Source organism: Tamandua tetradactyla, chromosome 4, assembly GCF_023851605.1.
Source record: "Tamandua tetradactyla isolate mTamTet1 chromosome 4, mTamTet1.pri, whole genome shotgun sequence".
In the NCBI taxonomy this organism is placed as follows: Eukaryota; Metazoa; Chordata; class Mammalia; order Pilosa; family Myrmecophagidae; genus Tamandua; species Tamandua tetradactyla.
In genome coordinates this window covers 80607089-80633727 of record NC_135330.1, presented here as the reverse complement: position 1 = coordinate 80633727, position 26639 = coordinate 80607089, and the positions used below count along the sequence as shown (strand labels likewise).

At 36.8% G+C, this 26639-nt stretch overlaps 1 protein-coding gene across 4 annotated transcripts; it reads right to left on the bottom strand.

Moving 5' to 3' along the window:
- Positions 1 to 806: 806 nt before the first annotated feature.
- On the bottom strand, positions 807 to 26544 carry LOC143681116 (bifunctional glutamate/proline--tRNA ligase-like). 4 transcript variants are annotated; one of them, XM_077157888.1, is made up of 8 exons: positions 26331 to 26517; positions 25943 to 26079; positions 24777 to 24984; positions 23445 to 23557; positions 16099 to 16216; positions 10263 to 10616; positions 3181 to 3413; positions 807 to 1190 (listed from the first exon to the last, which is right to left on the bottom strand). In XM_077157888.1, exons 2-7 carry the CDS (start codon positions 25990 to 25992, stop codon positions 3405 to 3407), a joined length of 852 nt encoding a protein of 283 aa, XP_077014003.1. In that variant the 5' UTR covers positions 25993 to 26079; positions 26331 to 26517; the 3' UTR covers positions 807 to 1190; positions 3181 to 3404. The 4 variants fall into 4 exon arrangements, with proteins under 4 accessions (XP_077014003.1, XP_077014002.1, XP_077014001.1 ...); XM_077157887.1 differs by lacking the exons at positions 807 to 1190; positions 3181 to 3413 and adding an exon at positions 6639 to 6722 and having other exon boundaries at positions 26420 to 26544; XM_077157886.1 differs by lacking the exons at positions 807 to 1190; positions 3181 to 3413 and adding an exon at positions 6639 to 6722 and having other exon boundaries at positions 26308 to 26519.
- Between the last annotated feature and the right edge of the window lie 95 nt (positions 26545 to 26639).

Genomic DNA, 26639 nt, shown 5'->3' with positions numbered 1-26639 from the left:
AAAGGTTCCATGCACTAAGGTAACTTTCCAGAAACCTACAACCTCCAGATGGATCCCTAGACCAGATATGTCCTGAAATGCAGAGGGGCCAGCCTCTCTCCAGAGCATCAACTAGTTCCATTCCCCTATCCCATATTACCAACAGCCCTTCCAACATGAAACAGTTAGAATGCGCATAGCCTAAATACCCCTAAAGAGTGGGGGAAAGATCAAAGATGATGCTGGAGTTCTACCAGGAAGGTAGGGTTTAACAAATGAGTATGATTGCTGAATCATTATAACAATATTTCTTTTAATTCTCCATGTCTGGAAACAGCTAGTAGTAAAAACCTAAAAATAGGGAACTGTAACACATACCAAACTCTGAAATCTGTTCTACAACTAATTGTTGTGCTATGCTTTGAAATCTATTGCTTTTTTTTGCATACGTGATTTAAAAAATTAATTAATTAAAAAAAACCTACTGAGAATGAAATTCTTATTTACCCCAACAAAAGATTTGCAAAATCTGCTTAATATGCAAAATAATGTGTAGAGCTGGGCTTTCTATTATGCTAATAGGGACGAAAAAGGGAACATACACATATTTCTATTTACTTGCATAATCAAATGGAACTCTCTTGGCATACAGAAGCTAGTACGGTGTTACTGATTCATTACTGTGGGAGAGAGAACTGGGAAGATGGGACACAAGGGTAAGAGATAAATTTCACTGAACTTTTTATATTGTGAAATTGTTAAACCAATCAAATGAATATTTTACCTATTTAGAAAATTAAATAAATTCAAAATTAACGAAGTTTTAGTATTTCCTGATTTAATGTGATAGCTAAACTGACCAAAGAATGTTTCTTAACAAACAATTCAGAGTTGCACTCATACAAAACTTGCTGCTTCACTTCAAGTTAAGTCTCCACATTTTATTACCCGGTCTGTCTCTTAGGCCCCTGTCCTTCTCCTGCTCCACCTGGTGGCAACCCACTGCCTTGGTTTATAGAAGATTCTTTTCTTTGGCCATCATTTTGTTGCTGAGGCTTATTTTGCTTTTCATATTTATTTTCTTTTTCTTTCTTTTTCTTATCTTTGTCCTCAGCCCCAGTGGCAGAGACAGGTTTATACTCTATTCCAGTCAGTGACTTGTACTGTGCCTTCAGCTGAAGGAGCTCTTGTACAGCTGTATCTATTTGATCCTTCAACAAAAGAAGAAAAAGAAAGATAGTATTTAATTCAAATCACCATCTAAGCACACTTATAAAAATACAATGTCCAGAACTTTATAAGCAGATCTCCAAACATAATTAAAGGTGAAGAGTGTGAGGTGGGGGTGGGGGAATGTTTAACATCCTATCCACTGAAAATAAATAAGAATATTATAAACAGACAGAAATGTGCAAAACAGTGACTAGATGACAGTGCAGTCTGTAACTGCAGACAGTAACCACTAGGCAATGTGGCTATTTATATATAAATAAATTAAAATGAAATAAAATTTTAAAATTCAGTTCCTCAGTCACAATAGCCACATTTCAAGTACTTTAACAGTCCCATGTGACTAGTGACTACTGTACTGGACAGTGCATTGTCCACAAGAAATGGAAATGTTACTGAACATTTCCATCATTGCTGGAAGTTCTATTGGACAGCACTGGTATAAAACTTGTATTCTACGGTAATCTAGTTAAAAGCCATTGATTGCATAAGTAGACTATTTTACAATTACAGTTGATCCTCTTTATTCAGATTCTGTATTTGCAAATTTGCCTACTTGCTAAAACTTATTTGTAAGTCCAAAATCAATACTTGCAGTCTTTTTTCAGTCACCCACAGATACTCAGAGTGGGTGCCTAACACACCTTCCCAGCTGAGGTAGAACAAAGTGAGGCTCTCCCTTCTTCTTTTTTTTTTAAATTTATATATTTATTAATTAAAAAAATTAAGAACAAACAAACAAAAACTTTAACATATCATTCCGTTCTACATATTAATCACTAGTTCTCAATATCATCACATAGTTGCATATTCATCATTTCTTAGAACATTTGCATCAATTCAGAAAAAGAAATAAAAAGGCAACAGAAAAAGAAACAAAACGATAACAGAGAAAAGAAATAAAAAGATTATACATACCATACTGCTTACCCCTCACTTTCATTTATCACTAGCATTTCAAGCTATATTTATTTTAACATTCGTTCCCCCTATTATTTATTTTTATTTTTATGTTCTACTCCTCTGTTGACATGGTAGATAAAGGGAGCATCAGACACAAGGTTTTCACAATCACACAGTCACATTGTAAAGCTATATCATTATACAATCATCCTCAAGAAACATGACTACTGGAACACAGCTCTACATTTTCAGGCAGTTCCCTCCAGCCTCTCCACTCCATCCTGCCAGTCATGGTCGTTTGTTGCTCACAGGGGCCTCCCCTCTCTCGGCCAACTCAGCAGGTGAACTCACTGCTCCCCTTCCGCCATGTAGGACCTGCCCCAGGGCTGCAAATCTCCCTGGAAACATGGGACAGAACTCACTGTACCAGCCCGTACCCAGCATCAAGGGAAGGAGAAAGCCTGCTTGACCCAAAGGGTCTTTATAGAACATAATGACGGGAGACAACAACAATCAACTGTATAAAGAAGACAGTAATCAAGTGCCCGAGTTACTGGTTAAATTTCAAAACCTATGACAACTTATTTTTTCCACCCATATGAATCTGCACAAAAAATTCCTTATCTTAGAAACTTAATAAAATTGACACAAACTATCCCAGAGTTCAAACAAAACCTGCCATTTGAGATTAACAGAGACTTAGAGAATGATTCAAGCAACAACACCACCTTCAGGGCCCACGTACCATGTGCCAGGCACTGTGCTAGGGTCTAGGCCCCTATTTATAGGGATTTTACAGATGAGAGGGGAACAGATAATTTAACAATTACAATATGGTGTGTTTTAAGTATTATGTCAGGGAAGGGTAGTGTCCTTTGGGAATGTCTAGTCAAACCCAGTTGTGGGAAGGAAGGATCGAGAATGGTTCCTCTAAAAGGTCAAACAAGAGAACTGAAAACTGAGCTAGGAGTAGAAATCAGCCATTTGGTGGGGCAGAGTGTTCTATGCAGAGAAAATAGCTTGTGATGCGGAATAAAGAAAATCACACACATAAAACATCACACTAACCTTCGAGGCTTTCTCAACTTTCAGTTTTCGAACTACTTCTCCTTGAGAAGCTACTTTCTCAAAAAGTACTTTAGCTTCTGCTGTTTCTGGACCACCAGGCTCAGTGCTTCTTGTTAGACCTGAATCTGAAGTTTGAGATAATGAAGACTGACCAGGAATATACTCCTTTCCAGTTTTTTCTTTATACTGAGCCTTCAGGGAGAGTAAGCATTCTACAGCTTCGTTCACTTTAGCTTGAGATAAAAGAAAAAAGAAATAGTTCAATATTTAATATCTTATTTCTGAAAATTTCAATCTCATTTAAAAACCTTTAATCGCCCCCAAAGTATTTTTATAAAGAGGTTTGTGTTAGTTAGATACAGTTGTCAACTTGGCCAGGTGAGCATACCTAGTCTTGTTGCTGCGGACACAAGCCAATGGTACGTGAACCTCATCTGTTGCTAATTACATCTGCAGTTGGCTAGGAGGCGTGTCTGCTGCTGTGGCTAGGAGGCGTGTCTGCTGCTGTGAGTGAAGTTTGACTTAACTGGCTGGTGCTTAAATGAGAGAGTGCAACGTAGAACAGCCTAGCAGCTCGGCATTCCTCATCTCAGCACTCGCAGCTCAGCCCAGGCCTTTGGAGGTGCAGAAAGAAGTCACCCCGGGGAAAGTTGTTGGAACCCAAGGGCCTGGAGAGAAGACCACCAGAGACCATCCTGTGCCTTCCACGTAAGAAAGAACCTCAGTGGAAAGTTAGCTGCCTTTCCTCTGAAGAACCAACAAAATAAATCCCCTTTTATTAAAAGACAATCCATCTCTGGTGTCTTGCATGCCGGCAGCTAGCAAACTAGAACAAGTTTCATCAGCCTAAAATAACAGATTAAAGTCAAAGAAAAATTAAAATATAAATCACAGACACCTTCCTATATATAAACCATAAAAATAAAATACACATACAGCACTATCACTTTCCATCTACATGTACAACCAAGTAAATAACTAAGAAAAAATGTGAGCAAATTGTCAGAGACTGAGCCCTGGATCTGTAAACAGTGGAGTCAGAACAGGCCAATACTGAACTAGGAACCTCAAGGCATCAATTATAAGAAAAAGTGACTCTAATATCCTCTTCAGTTTTTATGGCTGCATTGTAACAAGGCCTCCGATAACAAGCGAGGAAGAATATTAAAATGGGGGTCAGAGGAACGCAGGAAAGTATTTAATACACCTTTGAAGAATTTTTACTTATGAGACAGTAAATCACATTTCATTATCCAGCTACTTCATGATAGAATGTTTTGCTGCCTTTTGACTCTGTCAGACACCATGCACCACAGAGAGTAAAAATAAGAGGAGAAAATAGAGAACATGAGGATAGATTGCCTATTTTTACTCCTGATCTTGTTTCTATTCTCTTTGAATTACAAGTGTTTTTACAGCACTGAAATATATAAATTTGAATGTGGTTAAAAGGGGGAAATTTTAGGTTATATATGTTACTAGAATAGAAATTAAAAAAAAAAAACCCACAGGCCTGTACAACACAGTGAATCCTAAAGTAAACCATGGACTATAGTGAAATGCATAATTATAAAAATGTTCTTTCATCAACTGCAACAAATGTACCATACCAATGCAAGGTGTTAATAATAGGGTGACAGAGTGTCTTGGGGCTGTAAGTACCCCAGAAACCATTTCTGTGGGCATGACTCCATCGTGAGTAGGACCTTTCGATGAAGTTATTTCAGTTAAGGTGTGGCCACTTCCATGAGGATGGTTCTTAACCCTGTTACTGGTGTCCTTTATAAGAGAAAGAAATCTAGACAGACAAAGAGAAAGCTAGAGGGAGCAGCCAGAAGTTGAATATCAACAGAATCCAGAAGAAAAGGGAAAATATCCATCTCTACTTCAGCCTGCTGGCTTCTCTTGGGGAATTTATCAAAAATTTTAGTCTGCCTTACGGAATATGGACTTAACCATACCCACAGCTGGATGAGCAAATTCCCACTAAAAACATCTCATGATATTTACATTATATATATCCTGTCAGTTCTGTTTCCCAAGAGAATTACAGGCAGTATATGGGAACTCTGTATTTCATGCATGCTTTTTCTGTAAACCAACAACTTCTTTAAAAAAAGTCTCCTCAACAGAATCTACCTGATCTTAAAGAGGACAGTTAATTGCACAAAAAGGAGCCAAAGTCTCATAGGAGGGAAAAAAAAACTTAACTAAAGGAATGAAATGGGAAAAAAGTTGAGAAATCTTTCTACAAGCATTTTTATAAAGAGAGTCTTATTTGAAAGAAGTTCCATTTTACAATATAAGCAGCTATATACTTACTATGAAGCAGATGGCATACATATGGAAATTTTCTTGTCTGACAAGATTATAATTTGAAAAAATTAAGATGGGCAAAGCACTTCAATATTGAATGAGATTCTCAAAATATAATGAAAATTATATATACATATACCTCCCTCCCTACTTCAACTGAGAAACAGAATATTCCAGATAACTAAGTAACCTATTCAGTTTGCTATTTTTCAAAAAAAAATAAAATTAATCACTATACAGTCTTCTGTGATGATTCAGAAGATACCCTAAAGAATCTTGAGAGAATTAGAAATATCAATACAAAAAATAATCACTATTATTTTATGGCATATTTACTCTGTGCCAGACAACTAGGTGCTTTACATGGATTATCTTATTTAACTTTTAGAACTTCTTATCCCCATTTTATAGAGGAAATAAAGTTTAGAAAGATTAAACACCTCGCCCAAAGTACACAGTAAGTGGTCGAGTTAAGATTTGTAGCTAGGGTTTACTCTAGAGCCTGTGCTCGTGACCACCACAGCCTGGTTAGCATTACAGAAGATACGAGACACTGACCTAATATGCCATGTAAACTGTTATTCAAAAGAATTCTTCATTATAATGCACAGTGCACAACTGAAGGATGAGTTAAAAAGGAATCTCAATGTTCTAGTTTTCTGGGTGGTATACTACTTGGCATAATATTAAACAAAAGCAGAAGCTTAAAGAGCTTTTAAAAAATAAAGACTGTTATAAACTCATCTGACATGCTGATCAAACATGAAAAGTTTTCAATAAATAATTGTTGATATAGATGAATGAGAAAGGAAATTGCATATACAAAAGACTTCAGAGTAAAGTTTAAGATAAAGATTTGCAGATGCTTCAGTGGTAGGATGCTCGCCTTCCATGAGGGAGATCGGATTTGATTCCCAGACAATGCACCACCACCCCAAAAAAAACAAACAAAAAATACGATGAGGATGTGAAGCAAATAAAAGTCATCCTAACCCACTATGTATGGAATGTTTTTGTGTTAAGATTTATCAATAAAAAAATTTTTTTAAAAAGTGATTCTAACCATATGATTGAAAACTGGGAGGGAAAAAGGGAGAGAAAATGGATGAGAACTCACTTGCTTACATATAGGACTACTTCTGTAGCAGCCACTAGAGGGAAACATTTTCCCATGAGGAGCAGAGAAAACTCAGACCCGGATGAATTTAGGATGATAGGAACAGAACCTGCCAAAATGACCTGGCATTTCAATTCTCAGTGAAAAAAAACTTTTTTCACACACTTTTTAGAAACCTTACTTATTTTTTCAACTCTAATAAAGGCCTCACACCTTTGTTCCTTACCAGTACACCTCAGAGAACTATACACACATCTGTAACTATGTCATGCCAAAGCAGAGATCCTCATTTGTTGGGCACGAGGGGTGTGTGTGTGTGTGTGTGTGTGTGTGTGTGTGTGTGTCTGTAACTATGTCATGCCAAAGCAGAGATCCTCATTTGTTGGGCATGAGGGGTGTGTGTGTGTGGGTGTGTGTATGTGTGTGTGTGTGTGTGTGTGTGTGTGTCTGTAACTATGTCATGCCAAAGCAGAGATCCTCATTTGTTGGGCATGAGGGGTGTGTGTGTGTGTGAGTGGTAATCAGAACAGGGAATCCTTCTAAGTGGGGGAGAGGGGAGGCTGCTGTTTGCATCACATAAAAGAATTCTGCCAGCAGATTTAGTGAACTGAAGATTTGCAGATTTATAAAGTAAGACAATTTTTTTCAAGCCAGCTGATTAGAAATCTGCTTTTAGCTTAGATATATAATGCTGTAAGAAGCAGCCCAATTACCGAACATGATCTCAGAAGCCAACATAGCACAATGCAGAGCCCAGATCTGGAGTCAAACCCACCTGGGTTGGGGCACCTCCTCTGCTGCTTATCAACCAGGCCACCTGGTTCATCTCGTCAAGTCTCAATTTACTTACTACTTTTCTCTGACACAAACCATTAATACAAATTCCTCAGCTTTTCCTAGAAGGTCTCTGTGATGATGTAACAGTCACACGAAGTATCCTGTCTTACAATCTGTTCGCCATAGGACTGACCCATATATGCTTTTATAAAAGCAAGTTTGCATTAAATACCAAATACAGACAGCAAGAATCCATTACACAGAAGTCTCCAAAAAGAATCTCAAAAATCAGGAAGGGAAAGATGGGTCTGTTCCTCCTTACTTTCTCCCCCTGTAACCTTTATTTTTTGGTCCGAGATTCCCGAGGTTGTTTAGGATTCAGGGTGAAGGGGGTGGAGGTCAAGGGGAAAAGCAGTAGACTGATGTTTCTTTTCCTGATATTCCATTATTTGGGTTTAAAAACAAAAACATTGGTGAAAAAAAATCAAAGAGTAAACGTGAGCAAAATATTGAAGATAAATTACTGGGCAGCACAATTACAAAGTGCCATGAATTAAAATACCATAACTGCAGAAGTAAAAGGTGATCAGCAAGCACCCCTTCCACATGGTAGTGACAAGACTTGACAACTGAAAACTATTATTTTTCTTTCATATAATGATCATTTGGTTATGTTGTCATGTATTAAATCAATGAATTATTATTAACTAATAAGACCTAAAAACTCTTTCCTCCAGGGCAGGTTTGACAAGTTTTTCTGAAAAGCGTTTCTAAAGTGGCACATCATTCCATCAAGTCCTCTGTTCACCATTTTCTGACTTCTATTTTAAGCAATACTATGATTTCATATTTAAAACACTGTACTCATTTAGATTTCAAATCAAATTCAAAATTCCCTTCTTTGAAACTACAACTTTAAAACTTTTTAAAAATTAATATTTAAAATCACAATGACTTACATGTTATATTAAAATGTCTACTGGTATAGGAAATTGAATAGTTAAGAGGCTTAGACAAATCATTAATATAAAACTATCACTGACCAGCTTAATAAGAAAACTAAAAAAAAAAAAAAACAACCCTAGTAAAACCATAACTCCTTGGTGGTGACAATACAATGCCCATTGCTGGCACCTCTACTGGGAAATAACAGAAAATCTAGATTTGTAGAGTTGGAAATCAGTCAAGGTTTGAATCCAAGCTTTGTAAAACCTTAGAAAGTTACTTTCATATCCACAATTTACTCTTTGGTCATTAAAATAAACAAATAAAAAAGGAATCTCATCTGAACATCTTTGGACATGTTTGTTGTGAGGATTAAACGAGAAAATAGAAAAGGGTATAGCACACAGTGCTAGATGTACTATAAATACCAGTTCTACTCCCAGTAGTTGGATTGTTTCTCTAGAAGGGAAGAGAGTTCTATTAACTACTGTTAGTGTTTAGAGAAAAATTATAAAGAATATTTAGAAAAACAATTAAGGTAGATAGGATTTCATTAAATGTAGGATAAACTAAATTGAAGTCAGTCATTTCAGTACCACATTTATCATTATCAAAAAGCACCTACTACAATACCTGCCCAAGTGCCAAAGAAATCTATACTTTTTATCCAAAGGCTGATTTTCTTTATAACCACTAACAGTGCTTTTTCATGAAAACGCAGTAAAATCGACTAACCTAATGGGACGGGAGATGAAGTGACTATTAATCCAAGTGTAGAACTGGTACTGAATCTCAACACAGTCTATTCAGAGTAAGAAATCAGAGAATAAAAGATGTTTCCTCCAAATTACATCTATAAAGGGGTCCATAGTTGGTGTCCAGGAGGTACGCAGTGTGTAAAACACTTCCTGACATTACCATAGGGTAGGAGACATCAAGGATTATTATTCTAAACCCACACATCTAGCCTCCTCTGACTGCTTGAAGCAAAGCTGTTTTAGGTGACTACGGCTCTGTGCAGGACCTCAACAGACACTATAAAGATACAGACAAAAAAATTAAATCCTGGAGAAAAACCCAAGATCTCCCAAAAGCATTTTTTCTCCTCGCAGAATCAATGAAAATATTTCAGGTGGCAGACTGCTGGTCAGATGTGAGCAACTTGGAAGTAAGGTACAGAGCTTTCAACCTCAAGTTATTCAGTCATTCTCCAACCCAACTCCAGGATACTAATGAGACAACAGGCTCCCTTAGGATATTTTTGAAAGCCCCTCCAGCCACATAAGCCTAGTGGTGTATCATACTTCTCTGTATTTATACCAAAGTCCAGATTCTAACATTTTTGGCAGCACTTTGGGGACTGAACTATATTTATAGGCAGTTAGAGCATTATTTGATCACATTTTAGAACTGTACTGCTGTTTGAGCAGGACTATACATCTTTATAATTAAACAAGACCTTCTCTACTACAGATACCCTTCCCTTTGCCTCTTCTTCTTGCTTATAGCAAATAATTTCATTCCATACCAATCTACTTGGCCAAATGTTTTGCCTAAAGACATCACTGAAATAAGAATAAAATTTATATATGAGACAAAATTTGGTATCCTCTGTAAGGTGTCTGAGATATAAAACTAAATAATGCAATCACTGGTCAAAAACCTCTTAACAACCCATCAACTTCTCCTGGAAAACTTGTTAGAAATGTATATTCACAGACTTTGTGAAACAGAAATTAAGGGGATGAGTTTCTGTCTCAGTAAGGCCTGCAGTAATTCTGATATATACTAAAGCTTGAGAGCTATAAGTGTACCTGGACTACATTCCCACAAACTCTGTTCACCCCTAAATGGCTTCTCACACTTCAGGACTATTTAAAATATTCTTGATTTATGATGTTGTTTTGACTCATTCCATCATACTCACCTTGGGGGCTTTTTCAGCTTTCAGTTTGCAAACTACTTCCCCCTGCGCAGCAATTTCATCATAAAGAGATTTACTTTCCAGAACACTTGGAGATCTCAAGGGGATAGTCTGTACTACTGAAACAAGAGAATTTCCAGGTTTATATTCTTGGCCAGTTTTTTCCTTGTACTCAGCTTTCAAAGCCAAAAGCTGTTTTACAGCCGCATCTATCTCTTCCTTTGCTGCCTTCTTGGCTTTTAACTCACGAACGACATCCCCTTGAGCAGCCACTCTGCTATACAGGACCAGTGACTCCTCAGCTGCAGCACAAGTATCATTCAGAGAAGGTGCTGACCTTTCCTTCAAAGGAGCAGTCTAGGCAGAAAACCAAAGGCAAATTAATGAATTCATGTTAAATGCCTTCCCACAAACTTTGAGCGCACTGATTTTTTTTATGTTTCATGTCAAAACCAAAAATTTTAAATTTCAATTCCTTAAAAAGTTTAAATGAATAATTTCACATTTGTAAAAATTTACCAGAGCAAAAATTTACCCGAGAAGAAAACAAAAGTAGAGACACATGATATCACTGGAGCACCTTTATCAAAAGAAGCAACTGAAAATAATCTAAATATCAGCAGGGGCAAGTTAAATAAATTATGATACACCCATTTGATCTGAAAATAAATCACTATTCCACCACTTTCTAGCTTGCTAGTTGGGTTAGTTACCTAAGCCTGTCTCTTTACTGTATAAGGAGGATAGTAACAGTATTTAGCCCATCATGTTGATAGTATTATAAAAGGTAATAAATCTGTGAAAGGCTGACAGCTACAAAGTCTGAGAAAGAGTAAATACCAATAAGTGTTAGGTATCATACTACTAATAATTTTTAAAAGATGAAATACATAGTTAATAAGAGTACTATGATATGTTTTGATATAAGTAAAGTGTAATTCATCATTGTAGAACAATTCCATTTATATAAAATTGTACATTTATGTTTGTGAAAATGCAATCGATTTTCTAGATATGTTCATTAAAATGATCTTGATAGTGAACCAGCATACTATTTTTATTCTCAACGTCATGCTTTCCTTCATGCTATTCTCTCTGCCCAGAATGCTTCGCCCCCTCTGCTTACTGAAACACTCCACTTTAAAACCCAGCTCATGTTACACCTTCCTCATGACATTTTCTTAATGGCCTGCCACTTAATTTTTCAGAATAATCTTATTCATACTCATGGAATCATGTTTATTAAATTCCAAAATGCCTCCTCTGTGTGCCAGAACTATGCCCTGATCCAGACTCAGTATTTTAAGGAGACTTGTTATAGGTTAAACTGTGTCCCCACAAAGGAGATGTTGAAGCCATAAATCCCAGAACCAAATGTGACCTTCTCTGGAAATCATCTCTGCTGACGTAATCAAGTAAGATAAGGTCCTAATGAGTTAGGGTGGACCCTAACCCAGTATGACTGGGGGGTGTCCATAAGAGATGAGACACAGACACAGAGAGGAGATGGCCACATGAAAACATAGAAGGCAGAAACTGGAATGCCAGGGGTTGCTGGCAAACACCAGAAGCTAGAAAAGGCAAGGAAGGATTCTCCGCCACAGATTTCAGAGGCGGCATGACCCTGACGACACCGTGATTTCAGACTTCTACCTTCTGAACTGTGAACCAATAAAATCCTGTTTTTAAACCATTCTGCCTGTTATAGCAGCTCTGGGACACTAACACAACTTCTTAAGCTGATAACCCAGAGGAAACTTAAACTAAAACAGAATTATTGCATTTTACATGAGGATTAGGTTCTGAAGTCAGCATGTAAGTCAAAAAACACGTACACTCAAAATTTCCTCCTCAAATTCCTTAAATCACTTATAATTCACAATAAATTGTTGGTGAGGTTATACATATAACCATAAGTGCTAATATTTATAAATATATAGTATGTGCATTTATAAATATATAATAAGGGCTGAATACAATAAATGAAGCCATTCTGTACCTGTTACAAAATATATAAACTTTCTGCCCTGCTACACATATTTTGTTACATAAATTGACTCATTCATGGCCGGTAAACAGGTGAACAATGTCAAGGTAACACTGAAAAATCATTCCATTTGTTATGTGATTTTTCCCATGTTAATGTTTCATGTCAAACAAGGTACACGATTAAAGAGAAAGTTTTTGAAATACGTGACAATCTTAAAAAAGAAAGCTGAAAATCCCGCATAAGCGCCGTCCTTTAGTGCAGTGGTACTCTAAGAATGTTATGCTTCTGTAACATTAATCTATCTGAGGAAGCTGCAGGTGCACATGAAGAGCTGTCAAAGATACATCCTCTTGTGCTTTAAAACAGAAAAGACTGATAAAACCGGGTTTACCCTGGGTCAGACTTTAATTTTGATACTACCAGTCTTCATTGGAGGTAAATACCCTCAAAGACCTACATATCAAAGGAGCAAACATTAACCTTAAAGTTTAAGTCTGTAAAAGACTGCTAACTGGGATGCTGAATACAAATGCCAGTCAGCTTTACCTGAATTTCTATTGGAATTTGTGCAGATTTCAAAGAATATCTGCAAATTTCCTAACACTCCTCCTCCCATCAAGACATTCAGGGCGGGGGGGGGGGGGGGGCGGTCTTTGTCTCTTCCCCTGGAGTCCAGGCAAGTTTGTGACTGCTTCAACCAACAGATTAGAGTGGAAGTGACACTACGTAAGGCTCCCAAGGCTAAGGCACACAATACAAGGCAGTGCCATCTTGTCTACTGAACAGTCACTTTTGGAGCCTTGTGCTATCACATAAGTCTGACTATCCTGAGACTATCATGCTGGAAAGGACATGTATGCATGTTCCAGTTGACAGTTCTGAACTGTGAGTCAACAATCAGCATCAACCGCAACTCCTGAGAGCAAGCCAACCTGGCTGTCCGGCCCAGCTGAGCCTTCAGAGGACGGCTGCCCAGCCACCACCTGACTAACCACTTGAAATGCACAGGTTTTTAGTGTTTGCCCCAACTCGATTTTTTCTGTATAAGTCCTGCTTTACAAGATATGTGAAAGATGAACAGCACAGGTGGGAACTGGGGCCCAGTGTGGGAACAGCAGTTCAAGTTCTCATTTCATGCTGAATCCAATCTATACACTAGCAGTTCTCAAGGGGTGGTCTGCAGACTCCAGAGGATCTGTGAGACCCTTTCAGGGACCCAGAAGGTCACAATTATTTTTATAATTCTAAGATATAAATCATCTTTTTTTGCATGGCATACAGTGCAGGGTCTACACCTCTGAAAAACCAGAGGCAGCTACAGAAGACAGACTCTTGTCCCTCAGCACTCCTTAAGTTTAAGGGGACAGAACACTCTAAGGGGGGATTTGAGGCAGATTAGAATAGGGGGAGAGAGAAGAGAGAAAAAACAGTGAAGGAGCCCTGAACAAAGACAGTTAAGGACAGGAGGGCCCGTGTCCAGCCCAGACACCCTGCCTGGGCCACCCAGCAGCTGCCTCCTCATCTGAAGCCAAATGGCCCCCACCTAAGTGAATCACCTGTGGATAAGGGCAAAACCAACTGACCTCCAGAAATGTACTACCTACCATCCACAATGCCCTGGAGGGAAGGGAGGGTAGGAAGAAGGACCCTGAACAAGGAAGGGGGAGGAAAGTAAGTAAAGCACAGCAATAAAGCAGATGGTCCCAATGTTGGGGACCTCTTGCATCTATTCTCCTGTGAAAATGCCTGCACGCTTCTCTGTGTGGTACTCAATATATTTTCTACCTACTTGCCCTTAAAAAAAAAGGCATAAATTTAGTAGATTGAAATGCTAATGATTGATGAAAGGAAAGGGTAAGCGGTATGGTATGTATAAATTTTTTTCTTTTCATTTCTTCTTCTGAATTGAGGCAAATGTGCTAAGATGTGATATGATGATGAATACACAGCTATGTGATGATATTGTGAGTCATTGATTATATATCAAGAATGGAGTGATCGTACGGTAAGAATGTTCATGTTCGTATGTTATGTTTAAAAGATAAATATAAATAAATAAATAAAAGGCAACTACATACCAGGCAAACCCCTGACACTGTGTCAAACATTAGGGACACCCAAATCAATAGACCACGTCTTTGATCTCTTATGAAGCTTACGGATATAGTGGAGAAGCTTAGCCTATTATAGGTATGGCTAAGGGTCACATCCTGAGGATTACTTTTGTTGTTCAGATGTGGCCTCTCTCTCTCAGCCCAACCTTGCAAGTGAAACCATTGCCCTCCCCCTCACGTAGGACATGATATCCAGGGGTTAAAGTCTCCCTGGTGGCATGGGAGATGACACCCAGGGTTGAGCCTGGCCTTGGTGTCATGAGATCAACAATGCCAAAATTGTTGAAAGTGTAACAAATAAGCTATCAGTGGCTGAGAAAGTTTACATAGATTCCAGAGACATTCTGGAAGTCATTCTTATGCAAGCTTCAGTTAGCTAGTACCACTTATCACAACTTATCATAGCTTGCCAAACCCAAACCCAAACCATTCCTGCCAATCCTACGGAGTACCTAGGGCATTACATAAAATTTTACAAAACTTCCATGCACTAGGGTAACTCTTCAAAACCTAGAAGCTCCAGATGAGTTCCTGGTCCAGACAACTCCTGAAATGTAGAGGGGCCAGCCTCTCCAAAACATCAACTAGTTCTACTCCCTATCCCATATTATCAACACCCCTTCCAACATGAAAAAGTTAGAATGGATATAGCCCAAATGCCCCTAAAGTGTCGGAGAAAGATCAAAGGTGATGGTGGAGATATACAGAGAAGATAGGGCTTAACAAATGAGTATGAGTGCTGAATCATTATATTGCTATTTCTTTCAGCCTCTAGTACCTTAGCATAGCTAGAAGTAAAAGCCTAAATTGTGGAATTATAACCCATACCAAAGTCTGAAATCTGCCCTACAACTAATCATTGTTATTTACTTTGGAATGTATTGCTTTTTTGTATATACATTATCACAAAAAAGAGAAGTCTAAAAGAGAAGATAGGATTTAACAAATGAGTGCTGAATCATTATATTGATGGTTTTTTCCTCCGATGTCTTAGAGCAGCTAGAAGAAAAAATGAAAAATCATGGAACTGTAATCCATATCAAACTTTAAAATCTGTTTTATAACTACTTAGTTAAAATGTACTTGGAAATTTACTGTTTTGGTATTTTTGTTCTATTTCATAACAAAAAAAAAAGTTAAAAAAAGGCCACGACAACAATTTCCTCTCACCCACAACATAGCAGCTCCTATCCTTTCCTTTTTTCTGTTTTCCAAATTTCAATGACTGTCAGGAGTTCCTCTCCAAGAGGTGGTGGAGTCTGATAACCAAGTAGACAGGGAGCCAGAAAACCAGTTCTCTGCCCTACCTCTGTCGATAACAGGTTTTGTGATGTCAGGTAAGGCTTATTTCTAATTTATAAAATGAGAAGCTAAGTCTTCCACATACTCTCAGCTCTATACATTGCTTCTAAAACAAAGTAGATTAGCTATTTTAAAAAATCTACTGCAGCTCTATTGGAGAAAAAATTTTCAAAAAGTTTCCTGAAACCCTTCTTTCATTTTTTTCTTTTTGACATAATAACAATAAACTTCATATTTTTTAAAAAAATGGTTTTTGCAAGGTATTTTAGTATCTTATATGAAAGGGCAAGAAGAAAAAGCCCCTCAAAGCTAAGAATTCCGACTTCTTCAGTCATGACATCAGGAAAGATAAGCATTTGAAAAGAAATATACTCTAAACCCTAAGATAAAAACATCAATTATTAAAGACATATTTATACAAGTCTATATTTACCTCATTTTTTGTTGTTTCTGTTTTGGTCTTTTCCTTTGACCCAGATGTTGGCATTTCTTTTGTATGCCCATCAGGAATGTATATCAAAATGCGAGGGGCTTCTTTGCAACTATATGGGCTAAAAAACAGAATGAAGGGACAAAAAAGTTTTTATGAACAAAGTTATCTGAATAGCAATTAAAATTGAATTCCTAGGTTAATTAAATGGCACTGAGTTAATGCTTTTCAAAGTATAAACATATACTCTATTCTGTTCCTATTTAAACCAGAGGCTCTTTAGAGTAGTTTAAAAACAATAAATGAATAAAAACTGACAGTGTTGTCTGGCCAGTTCATTTAACAACAGTTTACTTAAACAATCTAAGTAGGAGCCCAGAATAGGGAATGAGACCTGGTGATGCTGTATAGCTTAATGTAATACTATGATGTAGTCCAGAGTACTTTGGGCAGATAATAAAAAAGTATTTACAAAGTCCTTTGAGGGACTGGAGAAAAAATAAAAAACTATTAAACTTCACCACCTGGGAAATTCCTGATACTCTCTCAAGGACTGGGAATTCTCAATAAGCCAAGCCCTCAACCATGAGGCTGGCCTTTCTGAAACTTATTTTTGTAATGGTGAAGCTAAGCCTATTTATAAACACATTTAAGAGTCATCCCCCAGAAATCCTCTTTTATTGCTCAGATATGGCCTCTCTTTCTAAGCCAAACTCTGCAATAAACTCACTAGCCCTCCCCTTACAAGGGCCATGACTCTCAGGGATGTCAGTCTCCCTGGCAATGTGGGACATGAGTCTTAGAGATGAGCCTGGCCCAGGCATCATGGGATAGAGTACGCTTTCTTGACCAAACAGGGAAAAAGAAATGTAAGAAAATAAGGTTTCAGCGACTAAGAGATTTGAAATAGAGTTGAGAGGTGTTTCTGGAGGTTACTCTTATGCAAGCTTCAGCCGATGATTACATGTGGTATGCCAATCTCCAATCAACAGTATTCCTGGAAATCCTAAAGAAACCCAGGTTTCTATCTAAGACTCTGTACAGTTTTACTTATTTTTCATGTATACGTTTTTGTGTAGCCAGAAGGAAATAACTGAAATTGTGGAATGGTAACTCATTTTATACTTAGAAATTTGCTCTACTATTAAACTGGCACTTTGAAATTTATCACTTTTCTGTATATGTTATAATTCTCAATAAAAAAATGCTTAAAAAAACCTGACAGTGTTCTAATTACAAACCTTCAATTTATGAACTTTCATAGATAGGAACAAGCTAAAGCCAGAACATAACTACATCTACTCTGTTGGCCACCAGAAATGGCATTAGTAGATGCCAATGGTATCACTTTTTTTTTTAACTGTAAAATAAACCAATATATTGACAGTCTACAATAGCAGCTCATCTTTTGGGGAAAAAAAATCAGGCAACAAACAAAAACCTTTCCTTAGATGTTTCTAGAATTCATTCTTTAGTTTAAGGTATCTTTAAAAATAGGTGACTTTCAGTTCTATATTTTATTTCTATGTAAAGAGGTCCTAGCAGACTGATTTAAAAATAATTCTAAATAATTTTTTAAGAGAGTTTTTTCTTTTAATCTTTTTTGGTGGAATTAATAGCTGAGAATAATATCTAATTAATATTACCCATAATGGGCAGTTTTTAGCTTAGATGCAAGTATTTCTTATAAAATAAAACCCAAAATTAAAAAAAAATCTTTGATAATCTAACTTCCCTTGAGCTCTAATTCTAATCAAAAGCTTCCACTCCTCTGGGGTATATACAGTATACATTTAAGCCAAATGATATATGGGAATGAATTGCAAATATTCCATGCCAACTGGAGCCCCTCAAACCAAAGTTTGACATTTTGACCACCATTTGAACATGAACAACGAATACTTTAATCTACAACATACCATTAATTTATGCATAAGTACAGAGCAACGCTTTTTTTTTTTGTAAGCTTTTAACTCCGGCTTTGAAATTTTAACTGAATCTCACTTGAACCTTAAGAAGCAGTAACCATAAACTTATAACTGCCCTACTGAAAAATCTGTGAGTCATATTCCCAATATTTCCCTCGTTCAGATTGAAAGTTAGTGAAGATACGACATGTTATATAGATAAGTAAATATGAAAGCTGTTTATCATCTACAAAGTACTGAAAATGATATATTCATGAGATTCCAGTTCAAATTTTGACAGACAAAACAGACTAGAATTAAAATGCTGTATTGAAAAACAAAAGTAAGAGCTTGGGCATTATGGGACAATTAAAATAATTGTCTAATTTTTGAAGACTGAGATTAAAAATAATGAAAAAACACTTAAGTCATTATAAACCTTTCCAAACCAGCACATTCCACCCTCTGGACCCTAAAAATGGCATGTTTCTCCATATACAAAATACATTCATTCCATAACACTATCAGAGATATCACACCTAAGCTGCTCATAAGCACAGGAATTTAAGCAAAACACTTATTTTATAAGAATTTCTCAATTCTAATTGGTAATTAGCATAATCCACTACCCCTGAGACCATGCATACATAAAAGATTTCTGTAAATTTTTGAGAAGGAAAGATTTAAAAAGAGAGAAAATTCAGTAGACAACAGGATCCTATACATTTCTTCAATATTTTTATAATAGCTTTATTAATATAACTCACACCAAAAAAATCATCCTTTAAAAAGTGTATAATTCAGTGGTTTTTCATATACAAGGCAGTGCAAATATTACTATTATCTAATTTCAGAATTTTTTGTCACCCTGTTATAAACCTCATTCCCTTTAGCTATCAAACTGTGGATGTACCATAGTTTGTTTATCCATGTACCTCTTGGAAGACACTGTAGTTGCTTCCAATTTCTGGCAATTATGATTAAAACTATTATAACCATTTGTGTGCAGGTTTTTGTGTAGACATAGTTTTCAACTCCTTTGGCTAAATATCTAGGAGAGCGACCGGTGCATCATATTGACAGCCTATGTTTGGCTTTGTAAGAAACTCAAATTGTCGTGGAGTGGAGGTTCCATTTTGCATTCCCACCAGCTGTGGCTCCACATTCTCACAATATTCGGCATTGCCAGCATTTTAGATTTTAGCTACTCTAATAGGTGGTGGGGTATCTATTGTTGTTTTAAATTTGTAGTTCCCTAATGATATATGAAGGTGAACATTTTTTCATATGCTTACTTGATATCTGCTTATCTTTGGTGAAGTGTCCAGATCTCTGGCCCATTTTCTAATGGGGCTGCTTGTTTCCTTATTGCACTTTAAGAGTTCCTTTGTATTTTCTGGATACAAGTCTTTTATAAGATACAGTTTTGCAAATATTGCCACTCTGTGGCTTGTCCCTTCTTTCTGTTACGGGTTCAGTAACATTTTGAGTTCTTAAAGGTTCAGTAATATCTTGAGAACCTACTGTTCTGAGCATTACTCTACTTGGTGGTACAAACACCACTGCATACTTAACAAGGGCTTAAAAATGACCAGGCACTGTGCTCTGTCCATTACATGCATCATCTCCTTTGACTAAAGGCACTGGGATACTAAAGATGAGTAAGAAAAAAGCATCTGGCCCTGATGAGCTTAAATTTTAGTGGTAGAAACAAGAACAAAACCGTTCAATAGAGTGAGATAAATATTCCAACAGAGGAAAGTGCCGGCTGCCATGGGAACATTTCAGTGGGGTACCTATCCATCCTGGAAGGACACAAGGAGACTATCTGGAGGAAGTAACATGTGACTCTGTCTCTCAGCCAACATGGCAAGAGAACTCACTGCCCTCCCCATCTACATGGGACATGACTCCTAGGGGTGTAAATCTCCCCGGCAATGTGGGACAGAAATCCTGGGATGAGCTGAGACTCAGCATCAAGGGATTGAGAAAACTTTCTTGACCAAAAGGGGGAAGAGAGAAATGAGACAAAATAAAGAGTCAGTGGCTGAGAGATTTCAAACAGCATCACGAGTCTATCTTGGAGGTTATTCTTATGCATTATATAGACATTCTCTTTTTAGTTTATGGTGTAGTATTAGAGTGGCTACAGGAAAGTGCCTGAAACTGAAATCATATATATGATTATATAATGATACAGCTTTCGCAATGTGACTCTGTGATTGTGAAAACCTTGTGTCTGATGCTTTTTTTATCTACGGTATTGACAGTTGAGTAAAATCTATGGATAAAAAAATAAAATTAGGGCGAACAAAGGTTAAAATAAATTGAGTAGATTGAAATACTAGTGGGCAGTGAGAGGGAGAGGTAAGGGGTATGGTAATATGAGTTTTTTCTTTTTTATTTCTTTTGCTGAAGAGATGCCAAGTATTTAAAAAAATGATCATGGTGATGAATATACAACTGTGTGATGATATTGTGAGCCACTGATTGTACACCATGCATAGAATGTTTGCATGTCAAGAATGTTTGCACATTTGCTTCGTAAAGTTTACAATAAAAATAATAATAATAATAATAAAAGGTAGTGGGCTTGCATCCTGCATGTTCTCCTCACTTGCCAGGCAGCTGTAACATGTGATCTAGTTTTGATCATGTAAATGACAACTGGTTTTCAGGGATGGCAGAGGCCATAAGGTGGAAATGACCTGAGTTCCTGAATAACCATGTGGAAGCAGGACCACCCATTGACCTGAAACACTCACCTTATGCTGGTCCATAAAAAAAACAAAACAGCAACTTTTCTCTCAACTCCTGAGCTTCTGTGATCTCTTTGTTGTAGCAACTTAATCTATTTCACTCATAGAGAATTTAAACCAAAAACATCTGTTTGACAGACTTGACATTAAAATCAATCCAGTCTGATGTGAGTTGAATAATCCTAGAAATGATTCAAACCTTTGACAATTTCACTCATAGAGAATTTAAACCAAAAACATCTGTTTGACAGACTTGACATTAAAATCAATCCAGTCTGATGTGAGTTGAATAATCCTAGAAATGATTCAAACCTTTGACATGGCCTTGATATTAATATTAAAGTAATTCATACATTAAAATGGTTTTTGCTGTGTTAGGTAAAACAATATCACCAGAAGCCAGTAAAATTTGATACCTTTTTAAAAATCTGAAAGTAGTGTTCTACTAAACTTAAGTTTTTTTTTTCCCTGAACAATATTCTGCATGAGATTTTTTTTTTGCTGGGGAGATGCAAATGTTAAAAAAAAAGACCATAGTGATGAACACACAGCTATGTGATGATATTGTGGGCCACTGATTGTACACCATGTATGGAATGTTTGTATGTCAAGGATGTTTGTAATGTTTGTTTATTAGGGTTTACAATTAAAAAAAATATATATATATATATATATAAGCTTGCACATCAAACTAAGAAGTTTAGGTTTAACCCTGAAGTTAACAAAACTTTTCAAGCAAGGAAGAATTTGATAAACTTGGTATTTTAAAATTTTTCGGCTGGTGATGAATGAAAAATGGATTAGAAAAGGAAAAAATTGGAGACAGGATGACTATTAAGAAACTGCCTCAGATTTTGTTGGTTTGTCCAGAGTGATGCCCTGATGAATCTCAGAGTGATTTGATCAGTGAGTGGAAAAGTATTTTCAGGGTCCCCTTCGGGGAGTGGTGGGAGCAGGGGAGAAATTCAACATCCCCAAATTGAATTCTTGATATTCTCACAAGCAGTGTGGACAACTAAAGCTACAGGTTGAGCCCTCAGTCTTGGCATTTGTTCATATGAAACTTAACCCCACAAAGGATAGGTCAAGCCTACTTAAAATTTAGGCCTAAGAATCACCCCCAAGAGAGCCTCTTTTGTTGCTCAGATGTAGCATCTCTCTCCAGCCAACACAACAAGCAAACTCACCACCCTCTCTGTCTACATGGGACATGACTCCCAGGGGTGTGGACCTTCCTGGCAACATGGGACAGAAATACTAGCATGAGCTGAGACTCAGCATCAAGGGATAGAGAGAACCATCTTGTGTAAAAGGAGACAAAGTGTCAATGGCTGAGAGATTCCAAACAGAGTTGAAAGGTTATCCTGGAGGTTATTCTTACACATTAAGTAGAAATCACCTTATTATTCAAGTTGTAATGGAAAGGCTGGAGGGAACTGCCTGAAAATGTAGAGCTGTGTTCCAGTAGCCATGTTTCTTGAAGATGATTGTATAATGATATAGCTTTCACAATGTGACTGTGTGATTGTGAAAACCTTGTGTCTGATGCTCCTTTTATCTATGTTGTCAACAGACGAGTAGAACATGTGGAATAAAAATGGATAATAGGGAAAAAAATGTTAAAATAAATTTAGTTTGAGGTGCTGGTGATCGATGGGGGGACGGGTGGGGGTTATGATATGCATAATCATTTTTTTCTGCTTTCATTTTCTTTCTTTTTCTGTTGTCTTTTTATTTCTTTTTCTGAATTGATACAAATGTTCTAGGAAATGATCATGATGACGAATATGCAACGATGTGATGATATTGTGAATTACTGATTATATATGTAGAACAGAATGATCGTATGTTAAGAATGTTTTTGTTCGTTTGTTGTTGTTTTTTTTTAAATTAATAAAAAAATAAAGAAAAGAAACCATCTCAGAAATCAAGGAAGAAATGCCGAAGGCCTGAAATAAGACAGTGCAACGGATTCATAGGAGAAAACCAGGCACAGAGAACAAACAATAGGGTTTACTGATGGAAATATGGCATGAAGGAAAATGGATCAGAGATGATACCTAGGTATACCAGAATTCTGAATATACTGAATTTGAATTACTTGAAATACAACTAATCAGGAATGTCTGAAAGGCAACTAGATTCACAGGTCTGGAGCTCAGAAGAAAGGTCTAACCAGGGAATCAGAAAGACACAATGAAAAAACACTAGAGACAAAAAGAAAATCAAAAGGAATATGGACAAAAGAGAACATACTTAAAATTCTCCCTATGATAATCCTATTGCTCCATCATTAAAAGTAAGACCACAAACATGATAGTTTCCTTTTAAATATACCTGAGTAGTTTTTATATTTTACAATAAATCTAATGAAAATACACTACAAAGAAAACAGAGGTAACACTTTTTACCCAAATATGTTGATACATTAAAAAGTTTCCCTTATATTTAGATTATGTGAAAATTAATTATAAGATGCTTTAGTTTTAGAAATAATTTAATAGTCAATGTATAATATTGGCTCAAAGGTATCATTTGTTAAAGAAAATTATAAAAGTCTGAAATATTATATATAGGAATAGAGAATTGTCAGATATCAGTATTTAGTGAAAGTTCAAGTTTAAAAATATTACTATAAGAACTTAAAGCATTTTCATATAGATGCTTAGTTATATTCATTTACCTAACAGGTTCATAAGGTTGATCACATATAAAAAATCTTCTTCTCTGGAGTTGTATAATATCTGCTTTTTTCAAATCCTTAAGGCAGGGATCTCCAAGCATTAGTTCTTCAGGCTGTAAAGATGATTTAAGACCAAAATATACTGTTTCAAAATCAGAGCACTAAAATTCTAAATTGTAAGCAGTTGTTCCAGTAGCTAACATAGTCCCATTTTAAACAGATACATTAAATTATTTACTATTTAAACACACACAACAAAAAGGTGAAGGCTAAAACATTTCAACTGTGTTTATTGTATTTTTAAAAGTTAATATTTGAGTATATTTTCAGGACTTCTCTTTTTATCTTTATATTACTGACTGTCAATAATGTTCTTTGTTCATTTTTTTTCAAATTTTTTTTTTATTTAAGAAAACAATTGTCATGGTCAGGTTCATGTGTCAACTTGGCCAAGTGGTGGTACTTGTTTGTCTGGTTGGGCTAGTGCTGGTCCCCTATGAACTGAGGGCATTTCATAGAATTAAATCATGATCATGTCAGCTGCATCCACAGCTGATTCCATTTGTAACAGCCTAGGGTAGTGTCTTCTGCAATGAGTGATGCTTAACCTAATCACTGGAAGCCTTTTAAGGAGGATTCAGAAGAGACAGGCTCTTCCTGTTTAGGCTGGTGAGCCTCTCCTGTGGAGTTCCTCCAGACCCTCCATCGGAATCGTCGGCTTCACAGCCTGCCTTGTGGATTTTCGACTCTGCATTCCCACAGTCATGTGAGACACTTTTATAAATTTTATATTTGTGAGTGTTCCCTGTTGATTCGGTTTCTCTAGAGAACCCTAACTAATACAACAATACACATAGAACCACCAAAAGTGGATATCTTAGTTAGCTTAGCCTAGGCATAAATTAAGTATTCATTCTCTATTTGTTCTTATAGCCTCAATTATCACGTCTAGCCAACCTCTAAACTTCAGTTTCACATTTTTAACATCTAGAAATTTCTACAAACATATCCCTGTGAAGCCTAAATATAACACTTCCTGAACTGAATTCATCATCAGCGTCCCTCAAATCAACTTGAATTCCTGCCTGGGCTAGGAATTCTTTTCTCCTAAACCCTGGAATCATTTTACTCCATTCTCTCTGCTAAAAGACACAGTTTCCCATTTGAATCCATATTTTCTAGATTTTCTAAAATGGATACAAGATTTTTTAAAAAATGAATGTTTTTGTGCATGTTTTATCTAGGCACCGATGCATATTCAGATGTGTAAGATTAATTTTTAAACTCCTAAAGTAAACGAGCTGGACGAGGCAGTCCCGTTCAGAAGGTCACCTTGCTGCTCCTGCTGACGCGTGGCTTAAAGTCCTCGTCCTTCCCCAGCACCGGCTTTGTGATCAAGTGCTCGTACGTGACACAAACTGCCGGGACGGGAAGTGCATGTGCGGTCTCTGCCAGCCAGGTGATCTCAGTGGTTTTCTCGTAGTCTTCGTTCTCCAAATTCAGTTTCGCATCCAGAGATATAATCTTTCCAGCTGCATTTCTAGATACAAGATTGAAAAGTATTTAAAGAAAGTAAACCATAAACTGCCAACAATGCACTATTTTGTTCAACAGTAGTTGTAATAGGTAAAGAATTTTCCTCAGAAAAATTTAAAACCAAACATTTATTTTAGCTTCGATTATATGGCAGACATATTGGGGATGGATAGGTGCTGAAGATATGAATAAAATATAATATAAAGCTATCATGATACTAATAATTCACTGGAGATGAGACCAACATACATCTTGTGAAGAACATTACATATTTACAATTTGTCACCTGCATTAAGCATTATAAAATCTAAAATATTATGTTATATATATTAGATTGAAATTATATACAATAACCAACTGAGATTTCAGTTTACATAAATTATTAAGCATATTATGTTCCATTTAAGTAATCTAAAAAATCAAATCAATAAGTAAAGAATATTATAGTATCTAGGAAGTTCAAATTTATCATTAAACAAATTATTTTAAAGTAAATTTTAGCAACAGAAAATAGATTATATATACAAATCCTGTCCAAAGAACCACCACTCCCAAACAGGCAACTGTATAATGGAATTGGATGATAAAAAGGGCTTTTTTTTTTTTTAACATGGGCAGGCACTGGGAATTGAACCTGGGTCCTCTGGCATGGCAGGTGAGCATTCTTGCCTGCTGAGCCACCGTGGCCCACCCACAAAAAGGGTTCTTAAGCATTAGAAATTTTTTTTATTCCTAGATGAGTAATTTTACATCAGAAGTAAAAGATACCCTGACAACCTATTAGCAAACTGGAACATATATGAAAAAAATTTTAATTTGTGTCCAGAATTTGCAATATCTTACATGTCTAGGCAAATTTACCAGTCAGCAACAAAAAGGGTCTGAACTAACATAATTTTTTAAGACGTAAACAAACATAAAACTTTACTTCCATATTTATTTGAAAACAAACAAGTTCTTACCTGTGCATTTTAGTAATGCTGATGTTGCCCCAGTTTATAAATGTAACCATCTCACTCTCTGACAATGTCTCTGCGTCCGCACCTTCAATGAAAACTCTGGGGCTATACCATACCAGCTTCAAGCCAACATCAGGATTCTGATTAATGAAAGAAAACAGAGTGTTAGTGAAACAACATACTAAGGCTGGTATGCAAAATTACACATTTATTCAATCACTTATTTTATTCTTTAACCAAACAAAATTATATGTTACTATACTGTTAATTGTTCAGTACTCTGCTAGGAAGTAAATACTTCATTATTTTTTTTCTATTTAACATAAATATATCCCCAATTCTGTTCTCAGCATCTAAACTGTACATACTTGCTCGGAACAGGGAGCCTGACCTTGGAGTAGAAATCATGAATTTGAATCCCAGCTCTGTGACATTAGGTCAGCCACTTGATGACTAACAGTGTCAGATTAGGTGGCCTACCCTTGAGATTACTTCCAGCCACCACCGGGCCTAGGACCAGTTCAGCCAGTGCGAGCCGTGCGCAGAGGTCGGCGTGCCACGTCATCAGAGGCACACCCTCTGGACCAGGGCGGGCCGTGCGCAGAGGTCGGCGTGCCACGTCGCTCAGAGGCACACCCTCTGGCCCAGGGAGGGCCGTGCGCAGAGGTCGGCGTGCCACGTCGCTCAGAGGCACACCCTC